The sequence below is a fragment of the Hippopotamus amphibius genome, chromosome 4 (assembly GCF_030028045.1).
Source record: "Hippopotamus amphibius kiboko isolate mHipAmp2 chromosome 4, mHipAmp2.hap2, whole genome shotgun sequence".
In the NCBI taxonomy this organism is placed as follows: domain Eukaryota; kingdom Metazoa; phylum Chordata; class Mammalia; order Artiodactyla; family Hippopotamidae; genus Hippopotamus; species Hippopotamus amphibius.
The window spans coordinates 56,540,728-56,565,077 of NC_080189.1; the positions used below are offsets into that span (position 1 = coordinate 56,540,728).

Sequence of the window (24,350 nt, forward strand, 5' to 3'; positions counted from 1 at the left end):
ATTCTAGTTTTTCTCCTGTATAATTGAGAGCATGGGGAAGAAAAAAGAAAAGGCACAGTTGAAAAATATTTTTCTAAAATAGGCATTAAAAATTGGAAAAAGTTTTATTGATTGATTAACGTATAATTGATCTACAATATTATATTAGTTTCAAGTGTACAGCATAGAGATTTAATATTTTTATGGATTATATACTACATTTAAAGCTATTATAAAATATAGGCTGTATTCCCTGTGCTGTACAATATATTCTTGTATCTTATTTATAGATACATATTTATAATATTTTATACATAGTAATTTGTACCTCTTAATCCCCTACCCCTGTATCTTGCCCCTTGCCCCACTGGTAACCACTAGTTTGTTCCCTGTATCTGAGTCTGTTTCTGTTTTGTTATATTCATTTGTTTTATTTTTTAGATTCCACATATAAGTGATAATATACAGTATTTGTCTTTCTCTGTCTGACTTATTTGAAGAAGCATAACACTCTCTGGTCCATCCATGTTGTTGCAAATGGCAGAAGTTAATTCTTTTTTAAGGCCAAGTAATATTCCCTTGTGTATATACCACATTTTCTTTATCCATTCATCTGTTGATGGACACTTAGGCTTGCTTCCATATATTGGCTATTGTAAATAATGCTACTGTGAATATTGGGGTGCATGTATCTTTTTGAATTAGTGTTTTGGTTTTCTTTGGATATATCACCTAGGAGTGGACTTGCTGGATGATATGGTAAAACCAAAAGAGATTTTAAGAGATCCTTCTAGTCTTCTTCTTCATTGTACAGTTGAAAAAACTGAGTTCTCTTGAGGTTAAGTGGCTTGTCCAGTGTCACATAGCTAACTTATTAGAGTCTCCGGAGACACAACAGTCCAGTACTCTATTATATGTAATCCATATTCTTTTTGAAACATTATTTTCATTCAAAAAATATTTGGGCCTACTATGTGCCAGACAATGAAATATGTTAAAATATACAAATTAAGATAACTTTTAAGATTGCAGAATCTGTTTTCTTCTTAGACATGAAAGTGTTCCAAAACTTTAAGAAAAATTCTGCATTGTGTGAGGTTATAAGAAATAAATAAGACTGTTGGCTCCATAAGGTGAAGTCCTGTGGTCTTTTCCATATCTGATTTTCTTGGGTCTATTTGACACTGTTATTTTCCAACAGTGTGTATCTTTGTGATATTGTTGGAAAATATTCTTCATAGCATCTTTAAGTGTTGCTTTTGTCCTCTTTGTTTTCATTTGCCCTACTTTAGCTGTATATACAAATTGTCTTTGGGTCAACTGTGTTAATCTTCTTTTTGTTTTCATAGTTAGGCCTCTGGAGTTTTGTTGTAGTAGCTTGTACAGCATTCTTGTGCAAGATTCATTAAGGAATGGTTTAAAGGCTGCACAGACAAGTACAAATAGTCACCATAATTAGAATTAATGAGAATTTCTTAAATGTTCTGCAGTAAAAACATAGAAAATAGCTCTACCTACAGCTGTTTTTGAAGACTAGGGAGAGTAGATAACATTTTAAAAATATTTTATAATCTCTTCGGGGTGTGTGAGTTGTGTGAATGTTTTTTCCCCAGTGTGGTCAAAAAGTATTTGTTGTTTTGGTGATTTCACTTGTTCATGCCTTTAAACTTCATTTTCTAGATTTAATGTTAGTGTTTTTAAGTTTAATGACAAATGAAGGAAAAGAGCTCAGAATGCATGGAATGCAAATTGGTATAATGGAAAGAATACTGGATTTGGAGTCAGATGTTGTTCTATTTTGCTACTTACTCTTGGGTGAGTAACTTACATTTGTCCTCAAATCTCAGCTTCCACATTCTTTTCTCAATATTTCATGACTTTTCCCATCCAAATTAAGTCTTTCTATTTTAGACTTTCTTTAGTACCTATACTTTTTCTTCAAAGTACTTTTTGTCTCTTGAAATGATATATTTGTGTATTTGTCCATATTTGTTTAATTTATTCTTCCTACCTGGATTATAGTTCAGAGGAGTAGGGTTTATATCTGTTTCATTACTACCTACCCTGCCTTTAGCATAGCGCAGACATATGATAACTTATATCGTAAACTCAGGATTTATTACATAAACACAATAAATATTTTTTAAATAAATGGACAACTCACTACTATCTGTCATATGCCAGATTATTTCCTTCACAGCTGTAAAAGTCTACAGCCACACCTCTTACTGAAAGTCTTTTTTGAGAAAATCAGGACAAGAGAAGTTCCCATACTGCCTCCTTAAAGATATATAGGACTGTTGAGTTTACAAAGTTTTACACTAACTTTTATCTTGTTTCTCACAAGTCAATGAAGTAGTAGGCTGGCCTAGACTAAAATATCCTCCTGTTAGGATCATATATTTTGACTCATGTCTAGCTTAGTGCCTGGTACATAGTAAAAACCTGATAAACTCTCAAGAAACAAAAGATTGCAATTAGTAGTCTTTTTGAAGTGACATTATAAAAACTTGACTTTTTTTTTACAGCATTTAAAAAATTCTTTGTTGTATTGAGAACGATCATTTATAAATATTGAGTTTGTGGAATAAATTAGTCATTTTTATTTAGTCATTTATTCATGTTCTGGTCAGGGTAAGATATTTGCTTGAGATCTGAATTAGTTTTGAAAGACAAGTGTATATGGACATAATATCTTCCCAGTAAATCTTGCAACTATTTCTGTGTCTACGTATGTTAACATTTTTATAATTGGCTTCTAAATGACAAACACAGATGTCTGTAGTCTGAATTTCCAGCATGTTTTAGAATAAATGTTTTTCCAGTAATTTAAAGTGTATCATTTTGGTATCAGATGATTAGCTAATTGAATAGAGTGTCTGATATTTGCTTATCTGCCAGCTTGCCATTTTTCAGATTTAAAGTAAAAATAGATAGCTGTTTATGATGTGATTTATGATGTGATCTTGTTCACTTTCTCATGTTTTTACAAAACAGAGAACTCTTCCTAAAAAGCAATTATAGGCATTGTCTTTCTGAGAATTTAACTTTGTGATTTGTTAGAGATTATGGTGAGAGGAAATATTTTTTGTTTTAATTCATTTAATTGCCACTTTGAATTCTGAGACCATGGAATTTTTTAGATAGTGAAATTAGATATGCTTATTTATCATCTTAGTTCTTAGGTTCTGCTTAAAGTGAATGCTTAATGTTAACTTTTCTGTAAAAGATACATTATCTTTTTTTCATTCAACATGTATTTATTGACTACAGTTCTAGATTTTGAATATATAGCAGTGAGCAAAAATTCTTACCTTCATGGAGTTTACCTTCTGGTTAATTGTTCTGAAAAAATAATATGACTTCATAAAATCAATAACATAGGCCTGAAACATTGTCTTGGTAATTTTATGTCCTTAGAAGTGATTAGTTCTAAACACTGTAATAGCACTATTCTACTTTTTATTCCATATCTGTTATTAACTTTTTCATAGGGTTCATTTAATAATGGATACTGTTGCCTCAGGCAGAGGTTTATTTGGTTTTTTTTAAATCAGTCTTTTTATAGTGCAGGATTTTAGTTTTCTCTTTTGTTATGTATTTGTACATATAAATATTAAATATAAATTATATATATATATATATAACCTAACAGAGTTGGAATTTTAAACAAAGTCTTCATCTTTGTCCTGATATTCTCTGCTGTCTGAATATATTTTTAAATATTAAGAATGTCATTAACATTTTTTTTGCTTTTGCATTCTTTCCGAGGGATCGTTTTAAAATGATGTGCCTAGACTTTTGATTCTATTTACAGATAATATATAATAGTATTTCAGTTGGTTTATTTTTAAGACTGAATTTACTATCCAAAGTAGTTTAAATGCATTCCAGCAGCTTCATAATGTACAAATAGAGGCAACTGGTCTTGCATCTGTTCCTTAACCAGATAGTAGAATTACCAACTAGTTGCTAAACAGCTGGGGATAAAATTTAAATGTGATATATTTTTATATTCGGCAAGGTCAGTGATTAGATATTTCTGACTTACTATTTAGACATTTGTTAAGTAAACAGTACATATCTATAAACTTTTCTTCACCTACAGCAGACAGAAGTATAACATATGCTGTATGTTATTCTATAGATTCCAGTATTTGTCACATTTTGATAGTTAATGATATCAACATAATTAAGATTGCTTTAATACTTTATAAGACGTTTACTGGCCATCTTTGTAACTGGTCTAATTTATGTATTAATATGTTTGTATGTTTTCTCTTTTTAAGGCACAAAGGGTTTATACATGTTCCTATGCTTTTGTTTCTCTCAGAATAACTGAGTTCAAATTAAATTTAGGTAATTATTTCTTCATATAAAATTTAGAAAATGTATTGCACCACAAAGGAGATTTCAAGTGAGCATGAGGAAAAATACCTGCAATCTCAAATTGAGAGACAGATCAAAGTTGTTATGGTTATATTCTTCCAGAATTTATCCATGCCTATGTGTATAATGTTATTAAAATTTATGATAGATATAATTGTTGAAGGCTGTGAGCCTGAGACCTGCCTTGTCTTTGTTAAAAGAGATGCACATAATTTTCCTTTTATTAAAAAAAGGTTATATTGCAATATTATACCTACTAATGTGTCAAACATTTACTATTAGTAATGGTTTACATTAATATTTTTAATATTAATAATGGTTTGCATTAGTATTATTTTAATTGAATTAATCCAGTGTTGCCCAAAGCATGTAATCCATACTTCTGATATAGGTAGTGATGAGATAGTTAGGTGATATCCTGATCCAGTATTAAATAACAGTGGATAGTATTATAAAAAACTGCTTTTCCAGGTTTCTTTAAGTCCATCTGCTTATGATAAGCCAAAAGTCTGATGCTGATAGATTCTTAGCACTCCTCTAACACTTGCCTATTTCTCTTAGAACCTTCAGCAGTGTATCTAGCTAAAATTTTAATAATATAGTTTTATTTTTCATTGTATTCATTTTTGTTTTTATTTATCTATTTATTTGTTTATTTATTTATGGCTCTGTTGGGTCTTTGTTGCTGCTCACGGGCTTTCTTTAGTTGCAGCGAGCAGGGGCTACTCTTCATTGCAGTGTGCAGGCTTCTCATTGCAGTGGCTTCTCTTGTTGTGGAGCACAGGCTTTAGGCACACGGGCTTCAGTAGTTGTAGCATGTGGGCTCAGTAGTTATGGCTCTCAGGCTCTAAAGCGCAGGCTCAGTAGTTGTGGCACACAGCCTTGGTTGCTCCAGAGCATGTGGGATCTTCCCAGACCAGGGCTCGAATCCATGTTCCCTGCATTGGCAGGCGGATTTGTAACCACTGTGCCACCAGGGAAGTCCCTGTTTCTATTTTTAAAAAATCACAAGTGATACTGTCTTTTAATTTATGTCAAAGGTAGAAAGTCTCCTTTTAAAATAAATTTAAATAAGAAAAGTACACTAGTTAAAATATATTAAGTAAATGATAAGTCTAGGTGACACTAGGATATGGCAAAAATCCTGAAGATAGTATGTAAATGATTAAGGGCTGGGAGGCGCTATTGTTTGATACTGAAAATGTTTATAATTTTTCTCATTATAAACAAGGCTACAATGATCATTTGTATAGCTAAAGCTTTTTGCATGAAATAATTACACTTACTAATATAAGTAAGTGGAAGTCGCAGGAATTCCACAAAGCAAAAGCATTTAGAACTCCTGTGTTTTCATATAATCTCATATCCAGAGATTATACTCTCACTAAACAGTGAATGAGAGTGCCTGTTTTTTTATTCTCCCCAACTCTGCGCTAATTTTTTTTCTTTAGACATGATATTTTCAGTTCTTCTCAATATTTGGAAGCATTCATTCAGAAATACCTACGTTCTTTGCGATTTCAGTAGTCACTCATATTAAAGACAGTAACCATTGTCCTTTATTTTGTCATCATTTTAGTGGTGGGTTGATCTTTTAAAGAAAGTGACTCCAAAGCTACTTTTTCCTTAGTGGTGTTAAAGAAAAATTATCTTTGACAATAATGATGATTTTTTTTTTTCTGTAGCTTGCACAGTTTCGACAAAGGAAAGCTCAGTCTGATGGGCAGAATCCTAAGAAGCAGAAAAAAAAGAGGAAAACTTCAAGCAGTAAACATGACGTGTCAGCATACCATGCTGTGAATATTGAGAGTGATGAGACGTGCCTAAATAGTTCTCAGAGATTAGGATCAGCTACAACTCCTGAATCCACAATATTGAGAACTCTACACAGTGGAGAAATAGTTAAACATGACCAAGTCTTCTCTGTTGAAGTAAGTATTCATCCAGATTTTTTTTTTTTTTTTTTTTCGGCACACGGGCTTAGTTGCTCCACGGCATGTGGGATCTTCCTGGAGCTGGGATCGAACCCGTGACCTCTGCATTGGCAGGCGGACTCTCAACCACTGCGCCACCTAGGAAGCCCTCATCCAGATTTTTAAATACTAGCATTCTAAATGTAAAGTTGTTGTAATGACAACACTTGTTAGCACCCTATGTGGTTTTCGTGAGCTTGATTCAACGAACATTTATTGGGCAACTGTAATACACCAAAGATTGAGCACCAAGAATACAAAGATAAATATGACAGTCTCTGTCCTTTAAGAAAGTCACTATAATGGGGGAGGTGGTTGTAAGATAGGCTGTGTACTCTGATTAGAGCTATGCTAGCAACAATGCACATGGTGCCATAAAGTACCATGATTTGGGGGAATGCCCAAATCAGTCTTGTGTGTGTTATTTGGGAAAGTTTCCTGAAAGAGATAATAGAACCAAGTTTGAAGTGTAAGTTAGTTAGCTAGAGGCAGAGAAGTAGGGCAGACAAGCTCTGTGCTAAAGAATCAGCATTCTCAAAGACATAAAACAGTGTGATGTGATTTGGAAACGTTAAGTAGTTTAGTTTTAAATGGATCTCAAAGTGATCAGAATAGGGTGGTGGTAATGGCAGAGGAAGGGAGATTGCACCTGGCCCACAAAAGTTTTCCTCAGTAAGTGCTAATTTTCTTCCTCCCATTACTGATGGAATTTTCAAGAATAAGGAGATGAGGGAGAAGTTAAGAATGGATTGGGTGGTGTGTGGGATGCTGGAGCCATCAGTTAAGACTAGGAGTAGAGAATGATGGGATGCTTAGGAGGAAGAGTGTTGGACAAGGCACATGATGATTATAATTTGGATTGTGCCTGGGCATATTTAGGAAGAAATAGGATTTAGATATATAGGCTTTAGTCAAGAGTCAGAGATGTCATAGAGATTGCTATTCATCATAAAAGTGGATCTTGGGACTTCCCTGGTGGCACAGTGGTTGGGAGTCTGTCTGCTAGTGCAGGGGACAAGGGTTTGAGCCCTGGTCCGGGAATATCCCATATGCCACGGAGCAGCTAGGCCCGCGCACCACAACTACTGAGCCTGTACTTTAGAGCCCACGAGCCGCAACTATTGAGCCCTCGAGCCACAACTACTGAAGCCTGCGTGCCTAGAGCCTGTGCTCTGCAACAAGAGAAGCCACTGGAATGAGAAGCCCACACACCGCAACGTAGAGTAACCCCTGCTCGCTGCAACTAGAGAAAGCCTGTGCACAGCAAGGAAGACCCAACATAGCCAATAAATAAATAAATAAATAAATAAATAAATTTTTAAAAAAGTAGGTCTTACTGGGTTTTTCCCACTTAGAGTTTTTTGAGCATTTTGGATACATAGATTAATGTTTTTCATCAAATTTGGGAAGTTTTTGGCCGTTATGTCTTCAGATATTCTTTCTGACCTTTTCCTCTCCTTCTGGGTCTCCATTATGCATATGTTAGTATGTTTGGTGTTGGTATTTTTGCACAGATCTTTGATGATCTGTTCATTATTTTTAAATTCTTTTTTCTTTTTCTCATACTGGGTAATTTCAGTTGAACTATATTGAAGTTTGCTCTGATTATTCTTCCTCCTCAGATCTGCTGTTAAGCCCCTCTAGTGAATTTTACATTTCAGTTATTTTACTTTAAACTCCAAAATTTCTCTTTGGTTCTTTTATAAATTTTCTTTTTTTGATATTCCCTATTTGGTGAGGCATTTATTGTTCTTATAACTTTCTTTAGTTTTTTAGACATTATTTCCTTCATTTGACTTATAAAAAAATAGCTAATTTAAAATCTTTGTCTATTAGGTCCAACATCTATGTTTCCTCAGGGACAGTTTCTACTGATTACTGTTTTTCTTGTGTATGGGCTATACTTTCCTTTTTCTTTGTGTGTTTGTAATTTTTTGTTGGAATTAGAATCTTTTGTATAATACAATATTGCAACCCTATTGCTTGATTTGATTTGAAGATGTATTTATTTTCTTTTCTGTTTTTTTGGCCACACCATGGGGCATGTGGAATCTTAGTTTCCTGACCAGAGATCAAACCCACACCCCCTGCAGTGGAAGCATGGAGTCCTAATCACTGGACTACCAGGGGAGTCCTGAAGATGTATTTATTTTCATTTTCTGCCTAACAAATCAGTACTTGGGCTCTTCACGGGGAATTTTAGCATTTCAAGTGCAGTGTCTTGTTCACCATTTTATCCTCAGTAGCACAGTTTTTAGTACACAGTGTGCATTTAATCAGTAGCCGTTTAAAAGGCATTAATGAATGAATAAACCATGAGCGCTTGCATCATGAAAGTGTTTTAGATTTAAAAGAGGTCCACATAAGTTAGGAACCACTGCTACAGAATTTTATAACAGGAGTAAGCTTACTCCTGTTTCTGGCATCAGTTACTACATCAGAGAGGAGGTGGACTTGGAACTTGGTCTTGAGTGCTGAATAAAATTTCCAGAAGTGTAGACGAGAAGGGAGACAGTGATGGTTCGTATTTGGGTTTTTTGTTTTAGGGGTTTTTTGTTTGGTTGGTTTTGTTTGAGCTCTTTGGACAGATACTTTATTATCTTTCTCTATTTTAGAGGAATACTGCTCAGACTTCAGTGTGTACACAGATCATGTGTGGGATCTTTTTAAAATGCAAATTCTGATTCAGCAGGTCTGGGTGGGGCCCATGAATCAGTTTTTTTGTTTTTTTTTTGTTTGTTTTTTGTTTTTTAATTTTTAAAAATTGAAGTACAGTTGTTGATTTACAATGTTGTGTTAGTTTCTGGTGTACAGCAAAGTGATTCAGTTGTCTGTATGTATACATATATATGTATATATACTTTTTCAGATTCTTTTCCATTATGGTTTACTACAATATATGGAATATAATTCCCTGTGCTATACAGGAGGACCTTGCTATTAATCTGTTTTATATGTAGTAGATTATATCTGCTAATCCCAAACTTATTTATCCCTCCTCACCTTTCCTCTTTGGTAACCGTAAGTTTGTTTTCTATGTCTGTGAGTTTGTTTCTATTTTGTAAATAAGTTCATTTGTGTCATTTTTTTAGATTCCACATGTAAGTGATTTCATATGATGTTTGTCTTTCTCTGTTTGACTTACTTCACTTAGTATGATAATCTCTAGATCCATCCATGTTGCCGCAAATGGCATCATTTCATTTTTTAATGGCTGAGTAATATTTGTGTGTTTGTGTATCACATCATCTTTATCCATTCATCTGTTGATGGACATTTAGGTTGTTTCTGTGTCTTGGCTATTGTATATAGTGCTGCTGTGAATATTGGGGTGCACATCTTTTCAAATTAGAGGTTTCTCCAGGTATATGCCCAGGAGTGGGATTGCTGGATCATATGGTAATCATATGAGTATTAGGTTGGTTGTGTGTTTGTCATAAATAGCTTTTATTATGTTGAGATATGTTCCCTCTATACCAGCTTTGGTAAGAGTTTTTATCATGAATGAATATTGCACAAAAATAAACTCAAAATGGATTAAAGACCTAAATATAAGACCAGATATTATAAAACTCTTAGAGGAAAACATACGCAGAACACTCTGACATAAATTGCAGCAATACTTTTTTTGATCCGGCTCCTAGAGTAATGGAAATAAAAACGAAAATAAACAAATGGGACCTAATTAACTCAAAAGCTTTTGCATGGCAAAGGAAACCATAAACAAAAGGAAACATCAACCCGCAGAATGGGAGAAAATATTTGCAAACAATGTGACTGAGAAGGGATTAATCTTCAGAATTTACAGACAGCTCATGCACCTCGATATCAAAAAAACAAACAACCCAATCAAAAAATGGGCAGAAGACCTAAATAGACATTTCTACAGAGAAGACATACAGGTGGCCAAGAGGCACGTGAAAAGATGCTCAGCATCGCTAATTACATAAATACAAATCAAGACTACAATAAGATATCACTACACACCAGTCAGAATGGCCATCATCACAAAGTCTACAAACAATAAATTCTGGAGAGGGTGTGGAGAAAAGGGAACCCTTCTACATTGTTGGTGGGAATGTAAATTGGTACAGCCACTATGGAGAACAGTATGGAGGTTCCTTAAAAAACTAAAAGTAGAGCTACCATATGACCCAGTAATCCTACTCCTGAGCATATATCTGGAGAAAACCATGTGGTTCAAGAGGATACATGCATCCCAGTGTTCATTGCAGCACTTTTTACAATAGTCAAGACATGCATGCAACCTAAATGTCCATCCACAGATGAATGGATACATACAATGCAGTACATATATACAATGGAGTATTACTCAACCATCAAAGATAATGAGATTATGCCATTTGTAGCAGCATGGATGGACCTGGAGATTTTCATACTAAGTGAAGTAAGTCAAACAGAGAAAGACAAATATTATTGATATTGCTTATATGTGGAATCTTAAAAAATGATACAAATGAACTTATTTACAAAACAGAAACAGAGTCACAGACTTAGAGAACAAACTTATAGTTACCAGGGGGAAGGAGCAGGGACAGGGATAGATTGGGAGTTTGGAATTAACATGTACGCACTGCTAGATTTAAGATAGATAACCAGCAGGGACCTACTGTATAGCACAGGGAACTCGGCTCAATATTCTGTAATAACCTAAATGGGGAAAGAACTTGAAAAAGAATAGATATATGTGTACATATAGCTGAATCACTTTGCTGTACACCTGAAACTAACACAACATTGTTACTCAACTATACTCCAATATGAAATTAAAAAGTTTAAATATTTAAAAAAAAATAATGGATGCTGAATTTTGTCAAATGCTTTTTCTGCATCTATTGAGATGATCATGTGGTTTTTGTCTTTTCTTCTGTTGATGTGATGTATCACGATTGATTTGCATATGTTGAACCATCCTTGGGAACCTGGGATGAATCCAACTTAATCATGGTGTATGATCCTTTTTAAGATGTTTGTGGATTTGGATTGCTAATATTTTGTGGAAGGTTTTTGCATCTATATTCATCAAAGATGTTGGCCTGTAAATTTTTTTTTTTTTTTGGTAGTGTCTTTGGTTTTGGTGTCAAGGTGATGGTGGCTTCATACAATGACTTTGGGAATGTTCCCTCCTCTTTAATCTTTTCCAAAAGTTTGAGAAGGATTGGTATAAGTTCTTCTTTGTGTGTTTAGTAATTCCCCAGTGAAGCCATCTAGTTCTGGACATTTGTTTGCAGGTAGTTTTTTTAAAATTACACATTCTGTTTCACTTCTAGTGATCAGTCTGTTCAAATTCTCTATTTCTCCTTGATTCAGTTTTGGTGGGCTTTATGTTTCTAGAAGCTGGTCCATTTATTCTAGAAGGTTGTCCAACTTGTTGGCATATAATTTCTCATAGTATTCTCTTATGGTTTTTTGTATTTCTGTGGTATCAGGTGTTATTTCTGCTCTTTTCATTTCTTGTTTTGTTTATTTGGGTCCTCTCTCTTTTCTTGGTGATTCCTGCTGGAGGTTTGTTGATTTTGTCCTTTCAAAAAACCAGCGCTTGGTTTTATTGATTATTTCTGTTATTTTTTAAAATCTATTTATTTCCTCTCTGATCTTTTATTATTTCTTTTTTTCTTCTGACTTTAGGTTTTGCTTTTTCTTCTTTTTCTAGTTCTTTTAAGTGGTAAGTTAGGTTGTTTGAGAAATTTCTTGTTTTTTGAGGAAGACTTGTATCACTATGAACTTCCCTCTTAGGACTGCTTTAACTGCATCTCATAACTTTTGTATGGTTGTGGTTTGTCATTTGTCTCAAGGTATTTTTTAATTTCTTCTTTGACTTCATTGTTGAGTCATTGGTTTTTTAGTAGCATATTGTTTAGCCTTCCTATAATCATTTTTTTTTTCTCATTTTTTTCCCTGTGGTTGATTTCTAGTTTCATGCTGTTGTGATCAAAAAAGATGCTTGAAATAATTTATATCCTCTTAAATTTGTTTGGGCTTGTCATGTGTCCTAGTATGTGATCTATCCCAGAGAATGTTCCATGTACAGTTGAAAAGAATGTGTAGTCTGTTTTTTGGGGATGTAAGGTCCTGAGAATATCAATTATGTCTAATTGTTCCATTGTCTCATTTATGATAGCTGTTGCCTTATTGGTTTTCTGTCTGGAAGATCTGTCCATTGATGTCAGTGGGGTGTTAAAGTCCCCTATTACTACTATATCTCCATCAATTTCTCCCTTTATGTCTGTTAGTATTTGTTTTATGTATTTAGGTACTCCTATATTTGGTACATATATGGTTCATGTTTGTTAAAAGACAAAATGAAATATCTGGGTCTCTTTTCTCACTTATAAAATTAGATTCTTAGATTAGATGAGAAGGTGAACAGTGAAAGCAGAGAAAATTTAGGTTTCCTCCTTGACTCTTCCTAGTACTTCTAAGCTGAGGGAAGCTTGGAAAAGCCACTCACTTCATACCCAAATCCCAGGGATGTAAGGATGAAGCAAGAATGTCTTTGAAAGATTTTTGTAAGCTGCAGCAGTGTTAATAACAACAGAGGTTGGTAGTTTTCTTCAAGTTTTTACTACTTTTCTAGCACCAAGATTTGATGATTCTTCATTTAAAGAAATTGAACTTTTTGAGTAACAGTTTAGGGGTTTATTTTATTTAAAAGAGATGCAAGAATTAGAGGGATGATATCTTACTTGGTGCTTTTATCTTACAAATGATTTGTAGTGTATAAAAGGCCCTGTGTGAAAGTACTTATTGATATTTTTATATTTAGAAAACTGCTTAGTGATAAATTTTAGATGTGTTGTTTAGCCATTGTGATTCATAATCAGAGTGGAATTTTTGAAGAATTGAATAATTTTTTATTTTTTATTTTTATTTTTATTTTTTTTATTATTTTTTTGGGGGGTACACCAAGTTCAATCATCTGTTTTTATACACATATCCCCGTATTCCCTCCCTTCCTTGACTCCCCCCCCCGTCAAGTCCCCCCCACCCTCCCCGCCCCAGTCCTCTAAGGCATCTTCCATCCTTGAGTTGGACTCCCTTTGTTATACAACAACTTCCCACTGACTATCTATTTTACAGTTGGTAGTATATATATGTCTGTGCTACTCTCTCGCTTCATCTCAGTTTCCCCTTCACCCCCCGCCCCCTCCCATACCTCGAGTTCTCCAGTCCATTCTCTGTATCTGCATCCTTGTTCTTGTCACTGAGTTCATCAGTACCATTTTTAGATTCCGTATATGTGAGTTAGCATACAATATTTGTCCTTCTCTTTACTTGTTTTTTTAGTAATATTTTTTGAGTTTTCTATCATAAGTTACCAATAGTAATGTACAATATTGGGGAGGGGGAGTGGTAGAAAGGCCTTAATATAATCAGTTTTTACTTTTTGTTTTAGCCGGAAAGTGAAATCTCAACCACAGCAGATGATTATAGTTCAGAGGTAAGGATAAGTAATACTGTGATTGGCATTTTATGGTTTTTTTAAAAATTATTGTTGATTATTAATACTTTATTAGTTGTAATTCACATGCTTTTATGTTTTTTTAAATATAATAAAAATATAGCATAATATGATGTGATGTAAATGACCTAGAAAACCTGAAGTTTATGTTTTTCTGACATACCTTCTTTCAGATTATTAACTAAAATCTTAAATCTGTTTGAGTAACTTGGTCCTTAATTAGATTGAGGCCTTGTTTTAGTTTCTAGCAAAGTGTTTGAAATTGGGTTTCTAGGATAACATGATTGTTATAAGGTAACTATATTTAACACAGTAAACATTTTACATTATAGGCTATTTTATTTTGAGTATTGCTTTTTACAAATGTGTGAATTCTAGTTAATTATAAAAATTCATTCATTAATTTATTGAAATTAATGTTTCTATAGTGATTTTTAATTTAGGTGGTAAAAGCTAATGTGGGCATTGAGCACTTTAGGAAACACCTTTATGTGTTAATAAATGTATGTCATTTTATCTTTTTCTTATTCTTTTAGGTATGATTGTTATTTTTTTTGGTCCAGTATTTCAGGACATGGAAAGCTTTCTTACTGTGAATGGTTCAACAACTTAGTGTATTCTATAAGTTTTGATTTATTATAGGTGTCTTAACAGAAAAAAAGGTCATGTACTTAAATGATCTTATTACTGTTTTGGATTGCTAATGGGAGTAAAAACTTCTACAGTTTAAAAGTTTAATGTGTTTAAAAGCTGGTAATATACTTATTAGTGATCTGTTCAGGAAAATAATTAACCAATGCTAAATAAATAAATTAGTGCCCAATTTAGGCTACATAAAGTTGCCTTTATGGGTGTTATCTCAGTTTCAAATTACAGCTTTCAATTCAGAGAATCTGCCCTTGTGACTTTAAATTTGGAGCTTAGATGTGAAAACATTGCTTTTCTCTTCTGTAATACTTAATTCTTAGAGCTTGTCTCTCTTGATTGAAAGTTTAAGATGGTTTGGTCTTCAACTCCTGGTGACTTTTGGGCAGCCCGGGATTCCACAAAGTACATTTTTTTCTTTATACCAAAGTGAATTTTTTAATAATCCAAGTGGCTACAGATCAGACCATCTAATACATACCTGTGAAATTTGGTTAAAATTTATATAGCCATTTTGTCACATTGGGATAAGAGAGCAAAGTTTAATTTTTATTAATAGAAATTGAAAGTTAAAGACATCAAAAATGTGATTTTCAGGTTCTCTTTATGAAAAATGGAAATTAATAATATTGGAAATTCTTATTACCCTAAGACTTTTTTTGCCTAATTTTTTTTAATTAAAAAATTTGGTGGGGATTATGATTAGATCCAGAGAAATTTATTGAAACTATGTATCTGTGATACCTAGTAAATATGATGTGTTTCAAAATAAGGTACAAATAATTTTAAATATAAGTCCTACAGATAAAAGGTAGAACGTATTGACAATGGTTCAACAATATATTTCACATATACATGTATATGTAATTTTATATATTTACATATGTATTACTTATATGTGTATAGTTATATACATGAATAATTGTGCACATGAGTAATATATACATATTCATACATATATACTTTTTTAAACCAAACTTTGAGGAAAAGATACTTTACTATGTAAGCAGTCCTCTGATACTTTTTCTTCCTAACACTGGTCCCAGAAATTCAATTGATTAGCTGATTTATAATTTGAAAAAAATAGTGATTTAGAAAGTTATATTGAAAGATAATTATGAAATAATCTTTGACAGATTTGACCAGATTTGAATCATAATCCTTGTGATATTATCCATGTTGGGCCTACATTCATAATGGATTATGCTTTGAGAAACTTATATATTTCAGTATGTCCATAGAAAATAGTAGAAAAATTGATAGTCTGAAATATTTGATGATGTCTCATCAAGATTGCTAAAATGGGTACTGCTTCAGTCCATGGTACTCTGGACTAGTTTTGGGTCTTTAGCCACTTGATTTAATGACATTGGACTGGTTTGACTGAGCTAGAATTTCAGGGGACTTCCAAGCCATATTCATCATGTTAGGAGGCAGAAAAATCTTCAGTAGCTCAAATTTATAAAGCAAGGAATACACAGCATGGTAAGTCAACTATATTTCAATAAAATTAAAAATAAATAAACCAAGGGAAAAAAACCTCACACTATAATACTCTTCATATTAGAACTCTTAGGGATTATTTCTGAGTAATACCCCTCAAGAATGAAATTACGTTCTAGGCAATACATATAACTTCACTACAAATAACAGATTTGCAGAGTTTAATAATCTTGGCTGCTCTGGTTTGCATTTGAGTATTCTTAAAATTTCAAAATTACATAGTTTTAATCATAGGACAATAATTATCTTCTGTTTTGTCTAAATATCACTGTCATTTTTCCAGTACATAGAGAAATAAGGTGATGTAAAAGAGCAGGGGCTTTGGCGTCAGAAAGTTCTGTTTTCAAATTTCAGCTTCTTCACTTCTGAGCTGTATGAATTTGGACACATCCCTTAAACTCTGCAATACAGTTTTCTTGCCTGTAAAATGGGGGAGATAATATACATCTCACAGGGTAGTTTTAAGAGTTACTTGGTGATTTTAGTATGATGTTTGATATATAAAAAACAATCAGCAAAGCTTGTGTTTTTTTACTGTGCTTCAATAGGAGTATGATTTTCCTCACACTAAGTTTATATGAAAGCAAATGAGTGATGAGAATTCTTTTAACACATTATTCCAGAAGGATTTTAGATTCTGATCATATGTTTAATTAAAAATTAGCTTAGAAATTTTATTTTGATAGATACTGTGTAGATACTGTGTGTGCTTAATGTTCTTGACTTCTATGGCTAGTATACTCCTTGGATTAAAAAATAGATTCAGGTCTAGAAAGGATTAGTCAGATTATTTTATCCTATGACCTAAGATCTGTTCTGTATAAAATATATCCAATTATGTATACTAGAGAAATCAGACTAAAGAAAAAATACCCTTCTTACAAATTAATGTAAATTATACATAATTCTCATTTCTTGGTGAAGGGACATTTCATATCTAGAATGCCATATTTATATAAAATTTTTTTAACTTTATTTTTTATTGGGGTGTAGTTGTTTTACAATGTTATATTTCTACTGTACAGTGAGGTGGAGTTCCCTGTGCTTTACAGCAGTTTCTCATTAGTTATCTATTTTATACATATTAGTGTGTATAAGTCAATCCCAATCTTGCAATTCATCCACCCCCCCTTTTCCCCCTTGGCATCCATACGTTTGTTCTCTACATCTGTGTCTCTTTTTCTGCCTTGCAGACCGGTTTATCTGTACCATTTTTGTAGATTCCACATATATGCATTAATATATGGTATTTGTTTTTCTCTTTCTGACTTACTTTATTCTGTATGACAGTCTGTAGGTCCATCCACATCTCTACAAATGACCCAATTTCATTCCTTTTTATGACTGAGTAATATTCCATTGTATATATGTACCACATCTTCTTTATCCATTCATTTGTTGATGGACATTTAGGTTGCTTCCATGACCTGGCTATTGTAAATAGCGCTGCAGTGAACATTGGGGTGCATGTATCTTTTTTGAATTATGGTTTTCTCTGGGTATATGCCCAGTAGTGGGATTGCTGGGTCATATGGTAATTCTATTTACATAAAATATTTTTATCTATACCCTTTGAGCAGGGTTATTTGGGGAAAGTTGGAAATGCTACAGGCAACGTATAGAGATAAGACAAGTAAATAAATATGCTTTGCTCTGTATAGAAAGATGAAATGATACTAGGGCATACAGTCTCATTATGGATTTCATCCAATTATTTAGTACTTCTTAACCAAGTTACTTATATGACTCATGACATTTATGAGATTACTGGCTGGAGTTGAAGACATATCCTGTAGTCAGCTATTAAGTAACATAACTTAGCTTTTCAACTTTGACTTGGCTGGCTTTTCTTTTTTTTTCTTTTCTTTTCTTTTCTTTTCTTTTCTTTTCTTTTCTTTTCTTTCTCTTTTCTTTCTTTCTTTCTTTCTTTCTTTCTTTCTTTCTTTCTTTCTTTCTTTCTTTCTTTCTTTTTCTTTCATTTTTTTAAGTTTACCTTATTTTTATTTTCTCCTGCCTCAGCTTTATTAAGGTATTAAGGTATTAAGGTATTAAGGACAGTTAAAAAGTGTATATATTGAAGCTGTATAACATGGTGCTTGATACTTAACTTTGACTTTAAATGAATGATCTTAACTTCATTAGTTTCTTGGCTCCAATTCCAAGAGTCAGCTAGACACACTGAAGTACTGTAATTTTTATAAACTGTGTGAACTCTCAGATTGCTCTTATTTTTTATTAAAACATCCATTAATATTTTTGTACATACTGCCAAATTAAGTATAATAAGGGTAAGGTATTAATCATAAACAAGTTAAAGAGTGAGTTACTCTTCTATGTTTTTGAACTGATGTCCACTGAAAGGAAAAATTTTTGTGTGAAGAACATTTTATGGTTATAAAATAAGAGTGATCTTTCCTCTGATTCTTTCTGAATAGCAGTATTTTTAGGAGATGATATGCTACAGAACATTTTAAAATTTAGAATGTACTTTACTTGTACTTTCCCAAATCTTCAAGTTGTCTGCACAGATTGAGTACATTATGAATTCAAAAAGACTATATTAGTATAACCTAAAGGTTAAATAACTTTGACAAATGGCACAGTAAAGAAGGACATTAAGGAAAGTTAAGCTTTTTTCAGTTGAAGGAGTTTGTTCATCTAATCTTCATCTTTCAGGTTATTAATGTGCTTTCATGTTATGGTTTACTAAGTGTTATGTTAGAAGGCTAATGTAAGAAGATGAGATAAATGCTCTACCCTTTAGGTATCAGTGAAGTAATTATCTAGATTAAAAAATATGATAATTTATTGCTAACTATTAATGATCCTTATATTCTGTTGAGTGTTTCTGTTCTAACTTTGAAATATAGTTTGCTTTAGTTTAGTTCTGGTGTATAATCTTTTATTACCTATTTACATGATATTAAAATTTTAAGAACTATTAATATTGACAAGATTTTTATATTTATTATAATAACATAATTAACTTTTGAAAAGTCACGTAGTATTTTAAGAAGCCAATGCATATGAGTTGCTCAAGTGTAAAATGTGCTCAACCTAGAGAAAAATTAAGCTGAATGTTGGCAATGTAATATGTTAGATACAGTTATTATAAATAACTAATTTATGTAATAGTGGTATCATTACCACTTAAAGGAATATCCTTTGCTTAATATTTTGTAAATATTCATAAAATCCATTTCATTACACTTTTACCATAAAGGAAAAGTTTTAGTAGATGTTTATCAAAGTGATTCGTTTCAAAATCAGGAAAAGCTAACTGAAAGTTAGAAAAATTTAATTTGAAAGTTATTGCAAGTGACTTTATTAATAATATTAATAGAGTTAGTACTGCTGTGTTCTGATAGTTTTCACAAATCACAATATTGTGTTGCTGTAAAGGTGAATTTTTTTTTTTTAACTTTAGCTTTATTTTTTTGAAATTATCCTTGGGAAAAAACAAAGAAATCAAACTCTAAAGAAGTCCTAGGATCTTCACTTTTTAAAGTGTTGTGATCCATATTGATCTAATTCTAATTCTAGGATATTCTATTCTGTGTATTTCAACAATTAAAAACTTCATTATCTTGGATTCTGTTGACATAGAATTTTGAAAAATTAAGATATAAACAGGAATGAAGCTCAGTTGTTTGCTGTAAGGGGAAAAGAAGGGATTATTGATTAGATTCATTGATCTGAAATTACTCTCCCACCAATTTAACCACAGAGACTATTCTGCCAGCCTCCTTCCTCCTACCACAAAATGTCTGTGATAGAGACATATGTATTCTGGAAAATCTCCACATCTGTCAGGGTTGGCATGGCTATCATAGTACCCCCAGGGGAAAGTTCTTGGAGGAGTTTTCCTCAGCTCTTCATCTCCTCCTACTTCTTCACCTGCTTACCAACCTTCAATAGATTTACACCAGTAAACGGTTTTACTTTAAAATGAATAGGGCTTAATCAAAAAACAATTATTTAAATGATTTTAAGGCATTGTTTTGTAGAGGAGGATCTGGTAACTCAAGGTTTATAGTTATTCTTCTGAAGACAAAAGAGAAACTGCACTTAGAGCTTTAATTCACTCAAATGAAAATGTATAGCACAGTGTCTTTTTGCATTGTAAGGACTCAGGTATGTGAGGAATCAGTGGCATTTGAAATGGTCATAATGTCTTTTATTTTTACTATATCTGTTTTTGCCAATGAGGCATTTTTCTTAGGCATAAAAAAACATGAATACAGTTAGCACAAATATAATTGTTAGCTTTAAATAAAATTCTATCTACAATCATAATATTTAAGGAAATTGTTTTTATACAGGTAAATGGTTGCAGTTTTGTGGTGAGAACAGGAAAGCCTACAAATTTATTAAGGGTACAGTATTTAAAACTACTCATGATACTAATGTTTTATTCTATTTAAAACCATTTGGTTACTAACAAAGCTTTTTTCTGCATGTCCTTCTTTCTCTGTATGATTTCTAAATGCTTTTAATATGTAATGAAACAAAATTATCCACCTTTTGTTATAAAACTCACTTGTAACAGAATTTGCAGATACCTTGTTTTTGCTCTTGAGGTATACATCACAGTAACAACAAAGTAGGTTGTCATGCCAGTAAACTCCCAGGTGATGAGTGATATTTTAAAGTGGACTTTGCTGTGGGATTCAGTTTTTGAATCCCACTTCCTGAGGGAATGTTGCTAGTACTGAATTATTAAAAATCTGGATTGGTTTAGGAAGAAGAATTTGGTGTTGATGATTCTTATTCTGAACATGGAGCACAGTACAATCAGACCCAACTAGAGATGATGGAAAATGAATTGGCTGGGAAACAACATGAGATTGAAGAGCTAAACAGAGAACTGGAAGAAATGAGGGCCACCTATGGGACTGAAGGACTGAAGCAGGTGTGTTTACCTTATGTGGCTTTTGGTTTGTTACAAAACAAAAATGGGAAATTTGAATGATAGTATAAGTACATTCTTTAAAGATGGGTTTTTAAAATGGTAACTTAAAGTCACCTCATAATATTTGTCCTTATGCATATCATAAACAACATTGCTTAAAACTAGTCCATCAACAAGGGTAATATAATGTAGATCTTTTATTTAACTTTTTGAGATAGCTAGGCTGAAATCACTTCAGTAGGGAAAGATGTTTTTGTAATCAGCCTGAGAGAAAATTATGTTGCAAACCACATCAATATAAACTAATTAAAAATGTCAGCCAGTCTTTATAAGTAACTTCTTGTGGTTAAAATGATATCTATTGTTTGTGGCAGTCAGTTATGAAAACAAGGTGAAATAAGACATTGATGAGGATGACAGAGTATATTTCAATTTCATCTTCTCTGGAAACAAGGCTTAAACACACCTGTGATGGTAATGCCTACAAACATTGGAGCATCCCTAAATATAAAGACATTTGTCCTTCTAGAATTAGATATGTGGATAAGTCAAGTCTAATGTATTTTGTTCCCTAGTTCAGATAATTTTTTAAAAGTTGATTTGGAAGTAAAACTAATTCCTGCAAGATAATAACTTTCAAATGTGGGAAAGATTGCTTACAAATTGTAATAATTCTGCCAATGCAATTTGATATTTTATTTTTAAAGAAGTTACCTGTACTTATATTTAATTTTGTTAAAAAAAATGTGTAGCACTTTTAATTTTCACTCATGTCTTTTAGTTGCAAGAATTTGAAGCTGCCATTAAACAGAGAGATGGCATCATAACTCAGCTCACTGCTAATTTACAACAAGCAAGAAGAGAAAAGGATGAGACAATGAGAGAATTTTTAGAGTTGACAGAGCAAAGTCAGAAGTTACAGATTCAATTCCAGCATGTAAGTATTACTAATAGAACAAGATTTATTAAATTTTTAGTAATGAATTTTTAACATTTTTCTCATATTTTCCAGAACAAATATAAATTTGTTTAAAAGCCATTTGCTTATGTATTATGTTGACAAAACTAGTAAATACTTGTTGTTATGTTAACTAAGAATTCATACTTCTTGAGTGGTTTTGTGTTATTGTTTTCTTTGTACTTCTTCCTCATCTATATTTTAAAATCTTGTAAGTCTGAAAGGGTGGATTTTTGCAGAAATTAACCTGTAGTCACATCCAACCTGTCAACCCTGGTATGATTTTATTTTAGTTAGGTTCTGAAATGGTAACTAGACTGAACATATTCTGCTTACCTTTTTAAAGAAAAAAAAATGTATATATTTATTTATTTATTTATTTTGACTGCCCTGGGCCTTAGTTGCAGCATGTGGAGTTCTTAATGGGACATGCATGCAGAATCTTGTTTCCTGACCAGGGAGCGAACCCACGCCCCCTGCATTGGGAGCACAGAGTCTTACTCACTGGACCACCAGGGAAGTCCCTATTCCACTTACCTTTAATTAGAGCCTTAGGAATCTAATTGTATTAACCAAGGTTTCTGATGAGTAATAGAAAATAAATTTGAGATAAAGGAGAAATTTATCAGCTTAGATCATGTACTCATACTTGTCTAATCAGCTACGGCAGCATGTTATCTGGGATCTCAAGCTTGTGAATCCAGCACAGTTCCCAGAAAGCAACTATGAGCCAAGTAACACCCTCAAAGGATGTCTGTTCCTTAGTGCACTCGCTTAAGAATTTAATACTTTGAGGTTTCTTTCTATTTTCAAGTTACAGGCTAGTGAAACTCTGAGAAACAGCACTCATAGTAGCACAGCTGCAGATTTACTACAAGCCAAACAACAGATCCTCACTCATCAGCAACAGCTGGAAGAACAAGACCAGCTATTAGAAGATTATCACAAAAAGAAAGAAGACTTCAAAATGCAGATTAGTTTCTTGCAAGAGAAAATTAGAGCATATGAAATGGTATGTTTATTTTAAGGGAGTCAGCCAATATGCAGCAGCTTTACAGTTTAAAGTTTTTTATCCAGGTGTTTATCTTTTTGTTATATACATGAATCACAAAGTTTCATAATTAAGAAAAGCTCTTTAAGCATGTAAAATAATTTATTTCAAAAGCAATTGGGAGTCTTCCAGTAATAGGTTTTAAGATAATACTCATCAATGAGTTCTTTGAAAGCCATCAGCCTATGTTAAACTGAGTTCTCAGGAGAATCTACATTTATAACCAGAACTTTTATCCTTTTTTCTTTTTCATCTAAAGGTGTTTCTACTCATTTTAGCCATGGTTATAAAATTCTGAAAATATTTTCATGGCAAAATGAAATTTTAATGGGTTTTAATTAGAAAAAAATACAGATTCTCTTTATTCATGGTAGTTGCCTGGAACACTTATTCAACGAATAATGCTCCCAGAGGATATACAGTATATGCACATACATACATGCACATACATGTCATACAGATTTTTTTTTGCTCTTTCCACTATATTTTATTTTTTAATTTTATTGAAGTATATTTAATTTACAGTGTTGTGCATATCATATAGATTATAATATTAAATCCTAAAAAAAAAAATCCTGGTAGATTATACTTTGTTTACTTTTCAGAAGAGAAATGAAGGTTAGAAGTGTTAAGTGACTTGCCTAAGGGTGTCCCCCCCACCCCCAGTAGTTGCCAGAATCAGGATTCAAACCCTGTTGGACTAGCCCATACCCAGAATTTCTTGCAGTGTACTCCACTAACCCCTACCATCTCCATCCTTACGGTCTCCATACTCATCCTCTCCATATGAGAGCTTAAACAAAAAAAGTGTGCTCACCTTGCTTGGCATCAGCAGGAATCATGTATGTCCAGCAACTCAAATTTTTTTACCACTCTGCACTTCTGCAAATGACTGTGAGTATTGACGTTGGGGTTACCTATAAATTTAAGCAAGTAGGCAAATTCACGGATCTGAAATCTTTGAATAATGAGGACAGACTATACATACAATACAGTACTTTTTGTAAACTTAGGAGGTTCTTCTGCAAGATGTTGAGAAATTATTTGGATAATAATAAAACTATTAGGTAGCATTTATTTTTGTTTACTTGGTACCAGGCAGTATTCATAGCATCTTATACATACTAACTCATTGAGTCATCACACCAACTTTATGAGTTAGAGGTACCATTATCACCCCCATTTTACAGATGAGGACATCAAGGCAAAGCAAGATGAAGTAAATTGCCCAGGTATATAGGTAATAAATTGGTAGAGCCAGATTTCAAATCTATGTAGTCTGATTCCAGAGATGGTCTCTTAGGAAAATAGGAAATGTACAATTCTAAGATATTGAAATTATGAAATGGACATGCTTTACAACCAAGATAATTTAAAAATCATTATGTAAATGTTTACAGAACAGTTGTTTTGCATCAGGCTCTTGCAAGAGATAGTGATGCTTTTAAATGTGCTTT

The 24,350-nt window shown here is 32.8% G+C and overlaps 1 protein-coding gene across 5 annotated transcripts in view; it reads left to right on the top strand.

Annotated features, from left to right (window-relative positions):
• AKAP9 (A-kinase anchoring protein 9) overlaps positions 1 to 24,350 on the top strand; it is a 147,217-nt gene that overhangs the window by 13,603 nt on the left and 109,264 nt on the right. For all 5 annotated transcript variants that reach the window (XM_057730301.1, XM_057730302.1, XM_057730303.1 and 2 more), the window contains exons 2-7: positions 6,054 to 6,299; positions 13,759 to 13,803; positions 20,295 to 20,348; positions 20,714 to 20,884; positions 21,666 to 21,821; positions 22,657 to 22,854. In XM_057730301.1, coding sequence (XP_057586284.1) covers positions 6,054 to 6,299; positions 13,759 to 13,803; positions 20,295 to 20,348; positions 20,714 to 20,884; positions 21,666 to 21,821; positions 22,657 to 22,854 — 870 coding nt within the window. The remainder of the gene's footprint in view (positions 1 to 6,053; positions 6,300 to 13,758; positions 13,804 to 20,294; positions 20,349 to 20,713; positions 20,885 to 21,665; positions 21,822 to 22,656; positions 22,855 to 24,350) is intronic.